Genomic DNA, 18986 nt, shown 5'->3' with positions numbered 1-18986 from the left:
AAAAACCGTACGGCAGACACCGTGTAGGCGACTGCCATCATCCCCAACTTTGATCGCGTCTCGACCATCGACGAGTTTCGCTTGAAGAAAAAAACGGTGAAAAATGACTTGAAGTGAATTGTGGGAAAAATTTGCTCTTGTCCCATACAAACGATTCTCTTCATCTCTGTTTATTTTGTCTTCAAGTGGTATACACAACACGGTTTCTAAAATACACAGTCGACTCGAATGAATTTTGAACATTGAATCTTTATTCGTATTTCATCCACGTGACTCTTTCTCTAGCGTTTTAGCGAATTGCATTTTCAAAAGGTTTTCAGAGAACCACATCATCAATAAACAGTTTAAGGGATTATAGTGACGGGGAAGAATTTTATTTACAATAGGATAACAAGTTGCAAAAAAAACAAAAATGGGGATTTAAGAAGAAAAAATAAAGTTTCAACGTTACTTAAGGCCATTTAGGTGTGTTGGGAGAATTAAAATAGGTGATTCCGGATGTTACTCTGCGCAAAGGTTTTTTCCAGGGTTCCTGCAGACAGGAATTTTCACATTTAGAAATTCTATTTTTAGTGCAGTGGACATCCAAGAAAGAATACTATAACGAGTATTTATATCTACCCGCAAGTATCTTACATTAAGTTTCGACACATTCGTCTGTTTACCACTCTTTCGTATTCGTGGTTGTTTGTGTTAGTACGCACACATTATATGAACTGAATTCAACGAATTGATGTTGAAATACAGCGTTTCAAAACGTCTTCGACATTCGCCTAGTCGAAACCCCATCGAAACGGTGATGCTACAAAAAAAATGGCTTACCAATATCCAAACAGTCTCGACAACGCCTTCGGTCGTTCGCATCATTTGAAACTATATAGACGCCGAAGGCCGTGTACAGGAACTAGATAAACTTGTGTCCAACTTTCGTAGCTAGGAATGCTACCCTCAGAATGACATAAAAACATTTGAAAATTTCTCCTCTCTACCAGCTTCTTTTGAACATCTATCACGCAGTTTGATTTAGCACAACGTAAAGTTTCATTACCATCATGTTTTATCCTTTGTTATTCTTTCGTTTTTTACTATACGTAGGAAGCAAAAGACTACTAAGCCCAGGATTCTGGAACACCGCTTGACCGCCATTTTCGAGATTCTCTCTGTGATCCCTGTTGCCATTTTCTTTGACTTACAATTACTTTTTCAAAGATCCTGCACCGCCATTGAAACGAACCCACAAAAAGGCGTTTAATAAATGTTTCTTTCTTCGTACACGTTAGAAACGCCTTTTACCGTTCGTGCATTTTCATTTTTCTACACATGACCTGCAGCGTCTGCTAGTGGCAAATTTAACAACCATTATTATTATTTTTGTTTTAAAAATCATTTTCTTATTCTTTTTTAAAGATATCCTTACATAAAAGATTGTCAGTTATGTTAAGGGTTATTTAGACCGTTATTTACCTGTAAAATGTGAACAGCTACAGCGCTCTAGCCGGCGACGATGTCGACGAAACCAATCAACTGATGAAAAAGGAAATACAGCAGAGATTCCATGATATTCCTCTTTAAACCATGAAGAGTCTAAAGCAAGTCTTGCCCAGCAATGGCCCGGATATCTCAATCATGCACCAAGCAGGCTCGATCGAAAGAACTTTGTGGATAGCTTAAATCCCAGTTGAAGCCTACAGAGCCCAAACACCTTTCAATAGAGAACTGCTCCTTGAGTCGAAAATTTGCAAAGCCCGGGATGGATCACATGATGCAACGTCGACTAAACGAGCTGAAACAGGTAAGTGGTTCCCAGGATTGAAGCCAAGGAGAAGACGCTGGTGGCTTAGTAATTCATATTGTTGAATGTTTCTTGATGCATTGTCATTTCGTCGATATAGCGTCAAATCTAACGCTGCGAAAGACACACAAGACGGCGGTGGTGGTTTCTGCGCTGCAACTGCGAGAAGCACAGCCTTGCGGCACGGCAGTGCGGTACTATTATGTGGAAGACAAGCCACATCATTAAAGACTTCACTCGCATTCAATCTTTTTCATTTCCAAGGGAAATTGGCTCCTCTTAAGACGCTTCTTCCTAAAATGATAGCGAAAAATAGCATGAGCAGGAGTAGAAAATAAGGAGTATGGATGCATACAGAATGGTACTTGCAGCTTGTTGTGGTCCAATTCACGTTTCAGACTGTTCCATGATCGAATACGACGACGTTGGTTACATCACTTTCAGAAAGGCGAGCCATCCAGAAATTCGAGAGCATGGTTAACGGTTTGTCATCGGCATTTACGTCACTAAAAAAGGATAAACAGACTTTGAAGTTAACTTAAAAGGCCTCAAAAGATTTCAGTTTAGAAAAATCAACATTTTAAAAATGGAATAAATAAGCATGTTGAATAAGATGATGCAGGAAAAGAATTTTTGAAACAACAATGGAACTTCGGAACGCGTACTTTAACGTTTGCCCCCACGTGAGAGTCAGGAATTCTTCAATTATTGTTGAAATGGCGTATGTTCCCAGACTGGCAGTTGCATATTGTCCACCGAATCCTTTTCATTAATTCTAAACTATATTCTTCATACATGTCTTCCTGCTGATCCAGTAGATTACATGGCTCAAAAACCAGGAGAATGTAATTCAATCTCTTTCTTTGGATGGGTCCAAGTTCAGAATTGTAAGAAACCGAGATCCACAATTGCTTTTCTGGATGGGTATGACAATACATCTACATACACCTTTTAAAGAAGTAAATATTTTCTACATATATCCACAATTACTATCATTCCTTCATTGCAGTTGTTAAGTTAAACATGATTTGGAAGACTAAAACAATGGCAATCTTCGAACTTCCATATCATGCCAATCCATTTCAGCAATCACTAGAAATGACTCATTATGAAAACAAAAAAACTCTTGGTTTTTTTAAGTGAACAAGAAAGCAAAACCTAGGGGAAAAAACTGTGACATTATTTCAAAGGACATGGATCCATAATTCTATTTATACCTCCTTCTGGAAAGTTGTGTCCACTCAGTTTGGCGATCATCGTACACACTGTCTAAAAGTACTCTTTCTCTCCAACAACAAGTAAATGCAGAATATAGTATGCATTGTCTGAGTATCTCAATATAAAAACTGTATACGTTTTAGTATTTGTTCGTGGCACTTATTTTTAGAACAACAAAAACATACTTGCATTTCTTAAATAGAATTTTCCGAGCACTATTTCTTTTAGCTAGGAGACCCCATGTACTTCAACAAATTCGTCACTGTTAATTAAACATTTTGCTCTATAAATGGCTATATTGTACTTTAAGTTCAGTCGGTGTCTTGATACCTGTGCTAGCAGCCGACATAGTCTACGGTTAGCGGCTACGGCTACGGCTAGCGGAACAACATTCGACAGGCTGGTCGCGAGGCAATAATGTTAACAATAATGTTAATAATAATGTTTAATATTATTAATAATGTTAATCGCGCCTACAGTTTTCTATATGGAGAAAGTGTGCGTTGTCGCCACTAGGGCCTTGATTTGGTTGCTTTAGTGGTTAAACCACTAAAGTTAAACCAGTTAAACAATAATGCGTGTAGCGCATGTCTTTTAAATTAATGAAATTACTTGAAATAACATGAATTCGGTTGATGTAAATTTTTCCAATGACGTAATATGTATAATATAAATACTAATGTATATGTTACAATTATACATAGATATTTATATATATTACTATTATATATGTACGATACTATTATACATATAAAATACTATAATATATATTATATATATTTATTCTGCTTATATAATAAATATGTACAATTTGTGTGGTAATTGAAATAAAAAAATATAAAAGAAATTTTTTTTAATTATTTGTCAGCTAAATTAATTGCAATAATTAGTTGATTAATTACAGTAAATAACCCTTGGTAAGGGCTATCTATTTTTGTGTAATTGTTATTAACATTTTCAAAGGGAAAAAATCTTAAAGGCAAAATGTGTTTTTGTTGTTTTTCGATCTAAGGTTCTAATGGACGCAACTGATAAAAACAAAAAAATTGATGTTACGCTTAAACTTTTCCTTTTCTGAAAATTTAACATAACTTTCATAGAATTAGATAGTTCTTGATAAGAGCTATTGATTGATGCAAAATTTGTCAATTTTGACTGTTTATTTTCCTCATAAATAATTATTAAGGGATTTCATGATTTTAGAAAGGGGAGGGGGTGTGTGAAAAAGACGAAACTTTGCATTGATTGTTTGATGCTTAACCTTCGTCAAAACACGAAATCATTATAATATTTTTGTTGCTGGTGATTCCAGGAACAAGTTGTTATAAACGTTTATTTTTAGGATGCATTATTTAATCCCAAAAATTACGTTTGAAAAGTGGTTTTTGATAAACCATTATGGCGGCCATTTTTTTACCGCGCCAAGTTCAAATTTTAAAAAGTGTAAATAAGTGTAAAAAATTGTAATTATAAGTACATATTTACATTTTGTTTGTGTCTATAGAATTTCAGTATTCTGTCTTAGATAGAAAATCTTAAATATTAACTAAGATAAGTTAAACAAATTTATTTCATGGGTTCTCATTTAATTTACAATTTTACGTGTCTTTTTCCACATTTCAGCGTGGAAAAACTCCAAGCAGACAATATTCCAAAAAAACAATTGACTAACGCCCTGCGCGTTTATCATGTACCCCATAAGAAAAAGTGCATCTGCAACTATGTACTATTTAGTACATATGTACTGAGACCATGTTGATTGTTGTGGAAAAGAGTTAATTGCTCCTAATTTCCACGATGACTTTCAAGGCTCTATGCTCAGAGCTGTCATTGGCAAGTGTTCTTGTTGAAGCTTTTAAAAGCGAACTTACATGCAATTTCAGCCCATATTGTTGGTATGTTGATAAGACCGTTAAACACGTGATCGGGAAGCTTTGCGAATTCATTCGAAAGTTATACAAGTATCAAAAAACATATATTTTTTCCTCGTTTCTCAAGGTTATTCTTTATAAGTTTAAATTTATTCAAATGCCAGGTTCAAGAGAAAACAAAAAGTCTGTATTGAACCATTATGTAGTTCTGTTACTAACTGTGTAAAGTTACTTGAAGAATTTGTCGACAGCCTTAAGGGTGCAGACTTGTCAGTATGTTATTACACAAATATGTTTCGTTTTTACTATTTCTCTTTAGTTAAAATGATTGTAGGCATTACCAAATTTGTATTACCAAATCATGCAACTTACTGAGAACTATGCAAAACTTCTAGTATTTCAGTCCAAATGTAGGTAGCCTTTGCCATATCCTAATTTAGAAAAATTACAAAGTCAATTAATTTTTCCTGTTTGTGAGATTACTCTAGACACTCAGCCTTGCAGGTGATAGATTACAAGCACAAACTTACTTGTTTTCTGAATGGTTTGGCCACATTCAGTATCAGAATACAAGTCGAGCCCCACCATCACTCTCCAGTTATCTTAATTAGGCTGTGTACACATCCAACTTTTTCAGGTTTGTTAAATCCATAAGGTTACTAATCAGATGTTCTAGCTTTGCTATTGCTACTGTAATGAATATATAGCCAGCCGTCAAATATCTGGGAAGTGTGACATCACTGAAAATAAGAATTGTGTTAATCTCGAATCGTCCTTTGTTGTACCGGAAACACCCCCAAGATGCCCACATCAACCTGCCTGTAATGGAATGACCACGGTACGTGGGATGGGTTCACTTTCATGGAGGCGCTTATTTCCGATGTTGGCACCTGTTCGTCCTGTACGGTTAATGAGTGGGCGGTGGACTATATCGCGCCCTACTAACACCTCTGACGACGAATTACCTCAAAAATCAAACGAATATCAGGCAGGATTCCAGAAAAAACTCCAGAACAAGCTCTGCAGTTCGTTGTCTACAGATTGCGTGGATGAAAGACAGATTCTGTCGAAAAAACTGTTATTTCCGAAACGGCCACTGCCAACTGTATTTATGGTCACCGATTCGCTTTTTTCTCCTCCCAAGAAGCCAAAGACCGTTGGTATTTTAATTATTATGTATTTCCATGACTACTAATAAATCTTGTTTTCTATCTTTTTTTAGAAAATGTTAATTGCGTGTTGACTGGGCCTAAAGCATGGATGTACAGTATCCCGTAGTTATTCCGGTTTTCAGTGTGGTGAGAGAACTGAGTCTACACCTTATCATGGTTGTGTTTTGACAGGGTGATTAATTTCAAACAAGTACTTTAATTTTCTTGTTAATGTATCATTGCAGCTGAAACATTTATTATGTGTCAGACATTGGTTTCGATTATACGATCCTGTTTAGCATCCACCAACATCATTTGAAAAAATTCTAATCTTTATCAAAGGTTAATAATGTCATCCTATTTCCAAGAAGCTCTATGATTATTATGGTTTTAGGTATGCTAGATGTTAAGCCGACTCTTTTTCTACGAGTAAAGTTCATTGCGATGTGTAAAGACACTGGGCCGTGCTGGCTATATGGCCTAGGAATATGTGTGTCCCACAAAAAAAAAAGAAAAAGAAAAGCAAATGGCACTATGGACTATGTATTCATATTTAACGAAAGAATTCAAATTTGGTACTAATGAATTGAAATCAAATTGAGATGTTATGGTTGTTGAGGTATATAACTGACAAGGGGCTTGAGGTAAACGAAATCGAGAGAGACCGAGGAAACAAGGCACAAATTTCCTTAATCGAGACAGCCATACGTACATGCAGGTTAGGTTTAACAACAGGACATGGAAAAATGCTCATCTGGCGATGGTGGACCACTCATTTCATGCAAATTTACATAGTCTGCTTTAAACTTGTATTGAAAATTGGAGTGCTCTCGTTCGTACTCAATGAGGCTCTTTGCAAGTAAACCGAAAGCATGCGTTACGCCTATATTTCACACAAACAGCAAACATATAGTTTTAGATACAAGCAAATGTAGTCGCATTCCTGGCTTGTGGTTGTTACCTTTATCCGTGATGGCAGAAGTTTCGCAAAATAAGGCACCAACCATAGAAGCGTATTCGTATCCTTGTTCATACGATATCACTCTTTGGTCACACAAATCGGCTTTGTTCCCGACTGCGTTGACAGAAAAAAGAAAAGAAAATTTGGTCAGTCTTTACTTGTCAGTTGATGAGTAATATGAAAAGCTCAACTACACACCCAAAAGTATCAGGACAGGAGTTTCCACGTTACGTTTGAGTTCTGTAACAGACCACACCATTACCTCTTTGTAAACTCAATAGAATTTTTAAAGACTACTAACAACAGATGTTACCTTTGACCCATAACTGTGCTGCCTTAAATGAGCTAACTGCACTCACATCATACCTGGTATTTTTATAACCAAAGTTTTCCAACTTATTAAATTTGCTGAATATAAATCCTAATGAAATATGGAAGATTTTACATGATAACAGCTGCATTAGCTTTTCTATAATAAAGTGGCACCATGGATTTAAATCTTTCTTGGCCAGCAGTATCCCATATCTAATAGAAGCCATAAAATAAATGAAACACTTGATTAGCTTATGTAGGACACACCCACCTGCATTCGGACTGATTTATCTTTGACTCGGACTCTGCAACTGACAAAAGAAGCTCCTATTGTTGAGCTAACACAGCTCAATTTGTTCCTATCTTCGTTTTTTCTTTCAGGGTTGAAAACGACGACAAAACTTGTCTTGCCAACATCTGTCCAAGCGATTAAGAAATAATACCTATACTTAAATCTATTATAAACATGAAACTCACTTTGTTCACCTAAGATGACAATTTTTGCTTCAATATTGTTACTAACAGCCATGCTTTCTTCCATTTCAAAGTTAAGTAAAAGAAAAGGATCTAGTTAAAAATGCACTGGATAACAAAAAACCCAATCAAAAAAAAAACACTAGGATTTGTCAAAGACAAATTGAGCAGACGAAATCGGTTTAGGCAACAATAAATCAGTTTCAGCGACTAGGGTCATGTCCCGTGAATATTTTAGTCGTGTATGTAATAATCCATTTTGAAGCAGCAAACCATCTTTTTTTAGGTTATGAATCCAAACACATTTAAGGAGGAAGGAACAAGACAGCCATACAACAGCTCAGGTTTTTGTTGAGAAAAAGAAAATTATGATTTCTTCAGAGGGTCGTAGTGTCCATTTCGTATGTTTCTGACACAAGGGAAAAAAAGTTTAATAACTAAAAAAAAAAAGAGTTAAGCGGATTCTGTTGTTCTTTCTGGTGTAGCGGAACGGAACGGTGTGGTCTTCCTGAAGTTGCAGACACTTTTTGCTGGATTTTCCTTCATTTAGAAATCACACTTCTCGATTCGATTCACTCCAGTTGTTCTTGATCAGCACTTTCACGTTCACTCACTTTTCTAAACCACCGCACTGTTCTGTAAAAGTCGAATTGATCGTTTTTTTTTCATGTCCAAAGTGTTCCATTTATGTGTGTTGGAGGACAACGACAAACAATTAGCTAAACGCGCACACACATACGCACACCCATTCCCAAGTTAGGAAAAAATAATAATAATGATTCCATTGAAAGTTCTTTATAGTCCCCCTCCCCTCTTTTTTTATTTTATTATTTTTGTTTGTTTGTTTGTTTGCGTGTTGCGCTAATCGCGGATAATAGTCCGAACAACGTTTTAACGGCGCGCACGCGAAATACTCTCTCGCATGTTTCCACCTCTTTCAGCCATTCCGCCACGATCCGGTCCACGATCTCCACCGCGGTCCGCTCCACGATCTCCGCCGCGATCCACTCCTCGATCTCCGCCGCGATCCACTCCTCGATCTCCACCGCGATCCATTCCACGATCCATTCCACGATCAGTCCCACGATCAATCCCACGGTCAATCCCACGATCAATTCCACGATCCATTCCACGATCAATCCCACGATCCATTCCACGATCCATTCCACGATCCATTCCACGATCTCCTCCACGATCAAACCCACGATCTCCGCCACGATCAATCCCACGCTCTCCGCCACGATCCATTCCACGATCTCCACCGCGTTCCATTCTACGATCACTTCCACGATCCGTTACGCGATCACCACTACGGTAACTTTGGCTGTCGCGATCAGATGGGCGATACCCTCCTGGGCCGTCTCGGTTACCACCGCGATTGTCTCTATCGCGCATACTATAACCGTTCCGATCCTATTAAATTACGCAGATTTTAAAGAAATCATTTAAGGTTTTAACAAACTAAAGTATTACCCTATAATCAAATCCTGATCTGTCATTCCTTCCACGGAAATCTCTTGCATCTCCGCCACGATCGAACCCATCGCGTTCTCTACGGTCCGATTGGGGTCGATTATAAGGATCTCTTTCTCGTTGTGGAGGAGCCCTGTCACTTTCATAGTCATTGCCGCTGCTATGACCACCAGACGATGGGACGGGTGCCATGACCTTTCGCTGATCTTCTTCCGCTTGACGCTTCTCATAATGGCTAAAGTCATCAAAAATGGACGTTGAATGGCGATACGAATGGAGGATTTTCAACACCTATTGAAATAACGTTAACAATAAACTGGGCGCTGACGTTAATAGATTGGATATTGATATTACTAGACGACCCTTTTCGACTGGCACCTCTTGGGTGTCGCGTGAATTGGTAACGGGCTTGTTCTCGTTGTTTTCCAGTCGAATGTGGCGCAATGCAGCATTAGGCACATCTTTGACATAGATCCATTTGACGGTAAATTGACCACGCCACTTGTCTTGCGACCAAACCGATAGTGTCGACGACATGTCTACTGCTGATGTCTAGAAAGTAGAAGCATCCGTTAATGATATTGGTACTTACGAAATAATTGTATTGTAATTGGAATCACCATTTCAGCCATTCCACAGAAATGTCCGGATCCGTTAACCGAAAAGTACAAATAGACCGGACCCTTTCCATCCCTGCAAGATTGGCATTAATCGAAATTGAGAAGTAAATTTCAAGTCAGATAAGAGTGGTAAAAAAAGTGAACCTTTCGCGGAAAGCAGCGTCCAGTCGCTTGTTGCCGTGCTCGGTTGAGCACCAAATTTCATACTTGATGGACCGATGGATATCATCTTCCGAATATGATTTGATAACAAAAAAACGTGCATTCTTTGCCGACAAATCGAATTCTTTAGGGTTGTAAATGTGCTTTGATTGTAGTTCTTCTAGTATGGGGTTGGCAAGGGCCGTCGCTGGTGGAGTCGGTGGCACTGCAACCAACGTCGTAGCTGGTTTTGGTGGAGTTACCACTGTGGGTTGTTGTTGAACCGCTTGATTCAAAGCAGGAGGTGGAGTAGGCCGAGTTGGGCGTGGCTGCGGTTGCACTTGCGATTGTTGATTTATCTGTTGTTGGTGATTTTGGCTAGCATGATGTTGTTGAGCTTGTTGCTGTTGATGATTTTGGTTTTGATGTGGAACATGCTGTTGATTTTGTTGTTGTTGTTGTTGTTGCTGCTGTTGTTGCCGCTACTGCTGCTGCTGTTGGTGCTCCTGCTGCTGTTCCTGCTGCTGTTGTAGTTGTTGGTGCTGCAATTGTTGTGGTGGAAGGTGCGATTGCCCTATCGGTTTAGATGGTGATGGAGCTGGTTGTGGAACAACGGTGACTGCTGCTGGCTGAACAGCAGAAGGGCCATGATGCTGAGGAGCTGGTACACTAGCGGGATGAACTCCACCACCGTTCTTATTCTCCCACGTGCCGATATCCAAACTGGGAGTTCTCGGCGTCACCATCGGCGGAGGAACCATCGACTTTTTCTTGGTGGCCAATTGAGGCTTGGCCGGCTGACTGGCGATCGAAGCCCAAGTCAGTTTCTTCGGTTGTTGTGACTGTTGCTGCTGCTGTGGTTCCTGTGTGGCAGGTTTGGTCGTCTCCAAGGATAGTCCTTGCATAACTTGTTCTACTTGCTTCACGCTCACAGATGGCGAGGATTCCTCCGGTCGGCTAGTAGAGGTAGCCGACGATGGGTATATCGTTTGTTGATCAGCAGTTCTTCCCGCCTGATAATAGTCGTCGTAGTGAGCCCCTTTACGATCCCACGTCGAGTATTCCGTGCCAACACCGTATCCACCACCGAATGATGGTTGGCCACCGAAATTGCTGAAACTTCCACTGGGACCAAACATGCCGTCGATTCCGTAAAGATCTTGTTGGTGAAGATGCTGTGCCTGATGTTGAGAGGGAGCTCCATAACCACCCAAAAAGGGCAATTCAGCCGTTCCCGTGGCAGAATTACTCGACCACGCGCCATGCTCCAATGGGTAAGAGAATGAAGGGCCATAATAGCTTGATAGATAATGGTCAGTTGTCGCTACAGCAGGGGAAACATATGAAGTCTATTATGGAGACCGAAACAAAAATCATTAGACATTAAAATACAAGGCACTAAGAAAAACATCGTAGGAACCTGAATTGATTGGTTCCTCCAAGATGAAAAGTCTTCATGGTCGTTGAGTTGATCCTTGTTGGGCCCGTTGGCTGTTTAAGTAAGAAAACAGTTTGTTAAAATGGCATGAGTTTCCCTGAAAAATCAAAACTTACCTTGTTGACTTCCTTGGCCTCTCATCCGCTGTACACAACAAAAAATAACATTGTCAATTACCTTGCTAGATGGACAAGAAACAGCTGAACTTGTGTACCTGATCTGACACGCCCGTTGACATCACACAACCCAATAGCACTTTGAATAACAGGAAATAATTTGGTAACTGTCAAGAGTGACCAAAGAACGCAACACACAACGTCACACAGATAGCTGATAAAGAACAATTCGGCAGTAAATGGGTGTTTCGTTAATGCGACAGAAACCGAGGTCTTGAGCGTGAATCACGCGTGATTTTCAGTTAATTAAGGAGGGGGCACTTGAGTGTCTCACCAAAAAATTACATTGGCCGGTTTTTCAACCAGCGAGACTTGAAACACTCCTAAACGAGAACAACCTGAAGAAGTTCGTGACCTAGAGCCGATAACCGAGCAAACGTAAGGGAAAACTATGGCGGCTATATCTCTCTGTTATAGTAACGGACAGGGACACAGTTTAATGACTCTGATCTATGTGAGGGCGCAGGCGCAGCTCCGAGTAGTCTATTTTGTCGTTGTTTTAGTATAGAAAATGCCCGTTTTAACACATACAGCGCTGCAAAAATTGGTTTCAGTAACCCTCATACACGCATGACGAAGCCCATAAGCCATACTACCATGGCTTACAAAAATAAATGGGAAATGGGTAGTTGGCTACAGTTGCCTAACCCTATTTTATGGAAATTTTTTCACGATTGTGTAGTTAGAACGTATTTTGTGTTATGAAGTACACAAATATTTTCCTATAGAAAGTTTGATTTTAAAAGTAGAATTTTTTTTAAAGATATATTTTCAAGAAAAGAATACACATCCAATATTGATACAGGGGTACTGTTTAGTAGCAGCCTTCTTCGGCTAAGCTTAACGAACGAGTACAGTTCGCTGCTCCATACTTGAACATTCGTCCATTCGCCTCAGCGGCTTGGTTGTTCTCAGACGCTCATTCAGGTGAGTTTCTTTTTCAAAGCCAGTTATTAAATTGTTTGATTTCATGTTTTTTGTTCAATAACAGGCTTCGTTCTTGTTGACCGAGAATGTCGGCCGCTCAAAAGAAACAGGTAAACGCCGAAATTGGGTTTTAACTTGTGTTCGATGAAGAAAAAGATGGCGTCCGCACGGCCACGTGCCAAGCCCCGCCAATTTATTTTACTTTTGTACTATTTTTGCTAATTGTAGTATGTTTTCTCCCCTAATGATTACAGAAAAAGGCGATCGAGAGCATCAACTCTCGCCTTGCTTTGGTGATGAAGTCTGGCAAGTACTGCCTTGGACTCCGTCAGACCCTCAAGACTCTTCGCCAGGGAAAATCCAAGCTGGTGATTATCGCCAACAACACTCCCCCTCTCAGGTGAGACTGAGAAGTAGGCAGTGAGCCTGTCTATGGAGTCTTTTGACCACATGGGGTTGATCTCATTCTGATTTGACTTGGTCTTAATTAACTTTCATTCTTATTACAGGAAATCTGAAATTGAATACTACGCCATGTTGGCTAAAACTGGTGTTCATCACTACACTGGTAACAACATTGAGCTCGGCACAGCCTGTGGAAAGTACTTCCGAGTGTGCACAATGTCCATCACTGATCCAGGAGATTCTGACATTATTAGGTCTATGCCTGCAAGTGAAGGAGGGCAAGGACAGTAATCTGTTCTGTCATGTATGGTGTGAAATACATGTTTGCACTGTCTTGTTGGAAATTGATTTTGAAATTCTTTGAGGGGGCAGTCGATTGCACCACCATAGTGTAGGTAATACTTGGCACATTTTTGAGCAGTTTAATTTTATTTAAGTTTCTGCACGCGTGTATCGGTACAATCGTGGTTTGTGATTTATAGAATTAATGTTGGCAGGCATTATTGGTAACAAAATTTGATAGGAACTACACCATACAAATTAGTTGTTGCTTGTGAAAAGTTAAGATATGATGGTTGTTAAGGTAGGTAGACCTACAAACTCCAATGTGTTTCTGATGAGATGGGTAATAGTCCAGCATATAATCCCTAAGTCTGGAATTGAATTCATTAATTATTAAAATTTAAGATATTTAAACTGGAAGGCAAAAACAATGTTTAAGTCACAATATTGACAAGAACATATTTAGCTGCATTAAAGATGGAAATGGTTGAATAAATTTAGCTTTATTATAATTGTATTAGTTGCACTAGCTCAAATTATCACGGACGTTTTGACAACTTCATCTGAACTTTAATGTAAACTGGTTTACATGTGCGTTCTTGTTTAAACATTTGAAAGCTAACTTTCAGATAAAAAAATTTTATTACACGAATAATAGTCGTATCTCTAACATATTGAAGTTCATTGCTTAATTATACAAGGAAATGCAGTAGTTAAGCTACAATTTAACTAGCTAACTGCTTGTTATCGATCATAATGATTCATCATAAATGCGCTTATGATTTTAATTTCCAAAATATGCAGCTATGCACAGTACTTCCGAATTGCTGTGGTTCTACAACAGTATATACTTTGAAATATTAATTGCGGGGACGACGAGTAAATTGCCGTTGGAAAAATAAGGAATTTCTATTACCAATTGAATGGCCAGAATAAAGTTCAGGCGCGGGTTGGATAATTTGCGGACTTTTAGCTGCGGACAGGCTCAAAGTGTTTTGCAAATTTTTCACGGACTCTGACGTAAAAAGCGAAGCGCTTCGTACGTGTGTACTTTTAAAATTGTCACACAATCAAAACAAGCTCAAAATATATGATGTCCTTATTATGTGTCGTGATACACCGGATATCACTATTTAATTGTGCCTAAGAAAGTATAACACTCTCTTTTTTTTGTTCAACTATAATTTTGCAAATAATTTGATTTGGTAACTAATCTGATCTCTTCGAAACACAAATACTTGTTTTGTATAAAGCACAGTGCTCGTCTTCCCGCATAAAATGTATATGTGGTATGCTGCACCCCTGTATAATACGCGGATTGTGGACTACTGTAAAAAAAATTGGTCCAACCCGCAACTAAATGTCAGCAGTTTGTTTAGTCCGCAGTCCGCACTCCACTCTGGTCCTGAAGTGGGAAAAGATTGCTCATCAGACGTGGTAATGTTTATCAACAAAGTCTTCGCTCCTTTTTGCTAGCACGTTCAAACTGCTTCCACATATTTCTTATCGATTAAACAGGAATGGCAAAAAATTCCATCACACCCAATAAATTTCACGATTGCCATATTTTCAGCCTGTCATCTCAAGGCAGTATTTATTCGCTGTGCCGACTACCTAATCCCAACCCTTATGGTCGCATAAGCTTATTAGCAGCCTCCTTGCGTAAGCCAGTCTTCTTGCTTGAATTCAATCAAGGCTATAAAGAATCTTTAGTTCCTTATTCTAGAGAACTGAGTTTTACATATCTTCCAGGTATGAGGCATTCTTTTTTATTGCCATCAAGTGTTTTTTTTTCTCAAACCAATAGTTTTTTTTTCTTTGTTTTTTTTTTCAGGAAATGCAGAAATTGTCTCAGTTACAGCATTTTGCAAGCCTGTGTCAAACAATACTGTTATAGTAGTTGCCTATATCAAGGTATAGAACTGTATTTCTGGATTACGAAATGGACTGCTTAGACTAATAATCTGTTTTTTCTAAATAGGTTGGGAAAACTGAAACAGGACAATGTCTAAATATATTCACTATAAAAGAAAGTGGCTCTGACTTTAATGCTGATGGATTGGCCTCTTCCTGTTCCCTTGAGATCAATTTTATACCTTACCATGTTACTCATTGTCTTTGCCAAAATGAAGTATTACTATTCTTGACAATTTAGGTTCTCTTGTTACATTATAGAATTGATAACTATATAGGTTACGATTGTGCTGAGTGGCAGTGATAACCGCGTTCATCTATTTACGGAAGATTGTGTTACTCACGCTGTCCAAGAAAAAATAGCTATTGACGATTTCCCAGAGTTTACAATTGAATTTCCTAGTGTTGTACTTTGGATCGAATTTCATGTTCTTCGAGAAAAGTCGCTCCGGTTGACTGCTATAGGCTGTGAATGTGGCAATTTTTATTTATACGTTATCGACACTAAATCTAATTCAATAATATCTATGTTCAATGTCAACCACGGCACGCCTATTACATCATCCAGATTCTTGGATGATTCCTACACTGTTAATCTCCTGGTAATCAGCTCTCTTTTACCAGCAACAGTCTATCGGTTAAGTTGCAATTCTTACCTTTGTTGCATACTGTCGTTATTTACTTCCTTTTGATATTACAGGAATATTTTGGAAAAATATCTGAATGATGCCACCATATTAACCGGTAGCGACAAACATGACGTAATTACCTGCAGTATAGTCTGTGACGTTCATATGGACCAGCAACCCACAATTCTTCTAGGAACCTACGGCCAAGAGTTATTGGCTTACCGACCTGAGAATCTCGAATGGTCGTTGGCGTGGCAAAGAAGTTTTAGCCATCCTATATTGGCACTTGACTACTGTGATGTTACGGGCGATGGAGTCCGTGAGCTCGTGGCCTTAACTACTAGAGGAGTCCAAATTCTTCAGGTACTAAAGCGGGTAAAATGCAGTTGGATACAAGCTTACGATTGTTAATTTTAGCATGACCTTCAAGAAATTGTTGATCTTTTTCTACAACGGGTTTCCTTATCGGACATGCCAAAAAGTATGATAAGTAATAAATAAAATGTTCTCGATTCTTATTTCTAAGTCGTTACATTTGGAATTACAAAACTTGTCTCGTAGATGGCAGTGTTTTGATTTATTTATCAGTTTTGGTTTGTTTATGGCTGTGAGTTGAAATTCCATTCTGCCAATAGAATAAACACCCATTGGAATTATGCAATCTGTCATAAAACTACTAGGTAAAGCAAAGGAGAACAAGGAACATTATACCTTTGAAATATTTCCAGTATAGTAGGGTACAATTTTTAAACAGGTCAAGCTCCAGTGAGAACACTACATACTACAGCAGTCATTATGGCCACGTCTTCCTTTTCCAATAAGTACAAATTTGAGACATTATTGGTGTCCACTCCCAGAGAGTATGTATATCATGTGGAACTTAACAGACCCCAGCAATTTAATGCAATGAACAGTGCCTTCTGGAGGTATTCTGCATTTTAACTTTGTGAGATTTATAAGCCAGGTTCTCCTCCACAATACTTTTGTCCTAAGGGAAATGGTGGAATGCTTTCAAACGATCAGTGAAGACAGTGATTGTAGGGCTGTAGTCTTGTCTGCCACTGGTAAACACTTCACAGCAGGTCTTGACTTAACTGACATGGGTCCATTAATGGAAACAGTCTTGGGTGATGGTGATGTTGCTAGGAAGTTCCGCACTCTCCAGCAGTTCATTAAAAGTTATCAGTTGTCTTTTACATCAGTTGAGCAGGTTGGTATATCTATATATTTTTCTTTGTTTTTAAATTTTTTTTTGAGGATTTTTAATATATGGAATCAAATTGCATAAAAATTTTGTGCCCAGTGCAACAAGCCTGTAATTGCCGCTGTGCATGGAGGTTGCATTGGTGGAGGTGTAGACTTGATCACTGCTGCTGATATTCGTTTTTGTACCCAAGATGCTTTCTTCCAAATCAAGGAAGTAGATATTGGTATTGCATTACTATTTCACTAATCATGTATAAATTTTTGTTAATCCATGATTGTTGCAATTTCCAGGGCTTGCGGCTGATGTGGGAACTCTGCAACGCTTACCGAAAGTGATTGGTTCTGATAGCCTGGTCCGTGAATTAGCTTATACGGCGCGCAAAATGTTCGCTGATGAAGCAGCGCAGGCTGGCCTAGTGAGCCGAGTGCTGTCCGATAAAAATCTGATGCTTAAAGCAGCATTGGAGACAGCCAGTACTATTGCAGATAAATCACCGGTAGCTGTTCAAGGAAGCAAACATAACCTAAATTATGCACGGGATCATTCAGTCGAAGAAGGACTAAATTATATGGTTGTATGGAATGCTGCTATGCTGCAATCAGAAGATTTACGTGTTGCCGCCATGGCTTCTACGGATCGTAAAGGTCCTCCTCCAGTATTTTCAAAGCTTTAAATGGCTGCTATTAAATCAATTAGGTCTCCTGGTGATTGAAATTCTTGAATGGTGAACTAGCATAACAGTTCGAAACGCCTAATACCTTAATGCAAACATTAGCTGGATTTTTAAATAAATCCCTTGTTTTGGCCAACAAGGGGAACAATGTGTAATATCTTTGTATTGAATTGGAATATATCGGACATCGATCGTCATCATCAATATAATTAATCCATTGTTTGATGTTTTTCGAAGAAAAAAACCAATAAGTTGGAAAAAACGAAGGGAATTACTGTGGGAATTTTGCCGCAAAAATCTGCATAAGATTGAAGTAGGTTGAATATCACAGAATATATTCAAAACTAAACGCTGATTCAAGGAAAGACAGCGCTGTAGCGTACTGGCGCGCCAGCATCGAAAATATTCCGTGTATTTCAAAACCGATTGACGTAAGGAAAAAAATAACAATTTTCCCGGAATCAGCATTTAATGTTGAGTATATTTTGTGATATTCAACCAATTCCGACGAGTGTCAAGTTTTGCAGGAAAAAATTTTAAGCCCGACTTTCTCCTGCATCGCCCTAGCGTACTGGCGCACTAGCATTGCGTCAAATATTCGGTGTATTTCAAAAACGATGAACGTAATGAAAAAATTGGCAATTTTCCCGGAATCAGCATTCAATTTTGAGTATATCCTGTGATGTCCAACCAATTCCGATGAGTATCAATTTTGGCCGAAAAAATTTTTAAGCCCGAAGAAATTAGCCCAAGCGCCAGTACGCTACAGCGCTAGCGCTATGTAGCAGAAATATTGAGTGAGTGTATGAAGAGAATTAACTATAAAGTAACCGGTAGATGGCGGTAGCAGTGAAAGAGAAAAATATCAGCCTTTTTTGTTTGTTTGAATGCTATCGCCATCTAGTGGTCAGATCCTGTATGTCTCATAAGTTACGATAAATCCTTTTATAGATTGACACATCAGTGAGCAAGGTTCGTTTAGGGATTGAGAGCCCTCAGCGACTGTAACATCAAGCCCATATTCAAATTGTAGCACTTGATTGCTGCCACTGATTCTTCCAAAATGCCTATGTTGTATGGAATGCTTGACAGTCAAATTGTACTACGACGTCACATAAATATAAATCATTTACTTTATTTACATTTATTAAAATTTTTTGAAGGAATGATATAAACAAATGCCAAAGGTGAGATATGCTGGAAAAGCTCGATATAAATTTGTAGGAGTAGTTTTGGAATTCAGAGGTGCTAGCGGCTGTTTGGTAAAACTAGAGTTAAATTTGGTTTCAATTCAATATGTTTTACTTATTATTTGTGTGATT

At 38.6% G+C, this 18986-nt stretch overlaps 5 protein-coding genes and 1 long non-coding RNA gene across 13 annotated transcripts; 3 read left to right on the top strand and 3 right to left on the bottom strand.

The window, feature by feature from the left end:
* Positions 1–154: 154 nt before the first annotated feature.
* On the bottom strand, positions 155–3412 carry LOC130699398 (uncharacterized). Of its 4 annotated transcripts, XR_009003433.2 has the most exons (7): positions 3341–3399; positions 3196–3272; positions 3010–3138; positions 2458–2950; positions 2148–2298; positions 1465–2086; positions 155–532 (listed from the first exon to the last, which is right to left on the bottom strand). It is a non-coding gene; the product is annotated as an uncharacterized LOC130699398 (long non-coding RNA). The 4 variants fall into 4 exon arrangements; XR_009003426.2 differs by having other exon boundaries at positions 3196–3412; XR_009003432.2 differs by having other exon boundaries at positions 2158–2298; positions 3196–3412.
* Positions 3413–4743: 1331 nt separating this feature from the next.
* LOC130699297 (uncharacterized) lies at positions 4744–6281 on the top strand. Of its 2 annotated transcripts, none has more exons than XR_009003412.2 (6): positions 4744–4971; positions 5046–5154; positions 5216–5291; positions 5370–5518; positions 5589–6041; positions 6104–6281. XR_009003412.2 is itself a non-coding variant. In XM_057521642.2 (6 exons), exons 1-6 carry the CDS (start codon positions 4808–4810, stop codon positions 6157–6159), a joined length of 1011 nt encoding a protein of 336 aa, XP_057377625.1. In that variant the 5' UTR covers positions 4744–4807; the 3' UTR covers positions 6160–6280. The 2 variants fall into 2 exon arrangements, 1 of the variants encoding a protein (XP_057377625.1); XM_057521642.2 differs by having other exon boundaries at positions 5216–5295; positions 6104–6280.
* A 476-nt stretch (positions 6282–6757) lies between these two features.
* On the bottom strand, positions 6758–7834 carry LOC130699344 (uncharacterized). The gene is made up of 6 exons (XM_059497300.1): positions 7783–7834; positions 7577–7722; positions 7439–7518; positions 7307–7359; positions 6994–7107; positions 6758–6915 (listed from the first exon to the last, which is right to left on the bottom strand). Exons 1-6 carry the CDS (start codon positions 7832–7834, stop codon positions 6758–6760), a joined length of 603 nt encoding a protein of 200 aa, XP_059353283.1.
* Positions 7835–8609: 775 nt separating this feature from the next.
* On the bottom strand, positions 8610–12101 carry LOC130699134 (YTH domain-containing family protein 3-like). Its single transcript, XM_057521462.2, is given in 8 exon segments — positions 8610–9192; positions 9253–9543; positions 9607–9804; positions 9873–9945; positions 10017–11362; positions 11434–11504; positions 11568–11595; positions 11666–12101. Coding segments are annotated over 8 exon segments (2553 nt in total). The 5' UTR covers positions 11690–12101; the 3' UTR covers positions 8610–8670.
* A 350-nt stretch (positions 12102–12451) lies between these two features.
* Positions 12452–13303, top strand: LOC130699361 (large ribosomal subunit protein eL30). The gene is made up of 4 exons (XM_057521710.2): positions 12452–12554; positions 12619–12664; positions 12809–12954; positions 13064–13303. The coding sequence occupies exons 2-4, from the start codon at positions 12641–12643 to the stop codon at positions 13248–13250; spliced, it is 357 nt and encodes a 118-aa protein (XP_057377693.1). The 5' UTR covers positions 12452–12554; positions 12619–12640; the 3' UTR covers positions 13251–13303.
* Positions 13304–14640: 1337 nt separating this feature from the next.
* LOC130699232 (delta(3,5)-Delta(2,4)-dienoyl-CoA isomerase, mitochondrial-like) lies at positions 14641–17861 on the top strand. 4 transcript variants are annotated; one of them, XM_059497145.1, is made up of 8 exons: positions 14641–14993; positions 15085–15155; positions 15223–15372; positions 15434–15792; positions 15856–16147; positions 16202–16274; positions 16346–16464; positions 16539–16679. In XM_059497145.1, exons 1-7 carry the CDS (start codon positions 14762–14764, stop codon positions 16393–16395), a joined length of 1227 nt encoding a protein of 408 aa, XP_059353128.1. In that variant the 5' UTR covers positions 14641–14761; the 3' UTR covers positions 16396–16464; positions 16539–16679. The 4 variants fall into 4 exon arrangements, with proteins under 4 accessions (XP_059353128.1, XP_057377532.1, XP_057377526.1 ...); XM_057521549.2 differs by having other exon boundaries at positions 14642–14993; positions 15076–15155; positions 16202–16265; XM_057521543.2 differs by having other exon boundaries at positions 14642–14993; positions 15076–15155.
* Positions 17862–18986: the final 1125 nt, after the last annotated feature.

This window comes from Daphnia carinata, chromosome 10 (assembly GCF_022539665.2).
Source record: "Daphnia carinata strain CSIRO-1 chromosome 10, CSIRO_AGI_Dcar_HiC_V3, whole genome shotgun sequence".
NCBI classification, from domain to species: Eukaryota; Metazoa; Arthropoda; class Branchiopoda; order Diplostraca; family Daphniidae; genus Daphnia; species Daphnia carinata.
The sequence above is the reverse complement of the archived record's forward strand: the minus strand, read 5'-3'. Positions and strand labels throughout refer to the sequence as shown.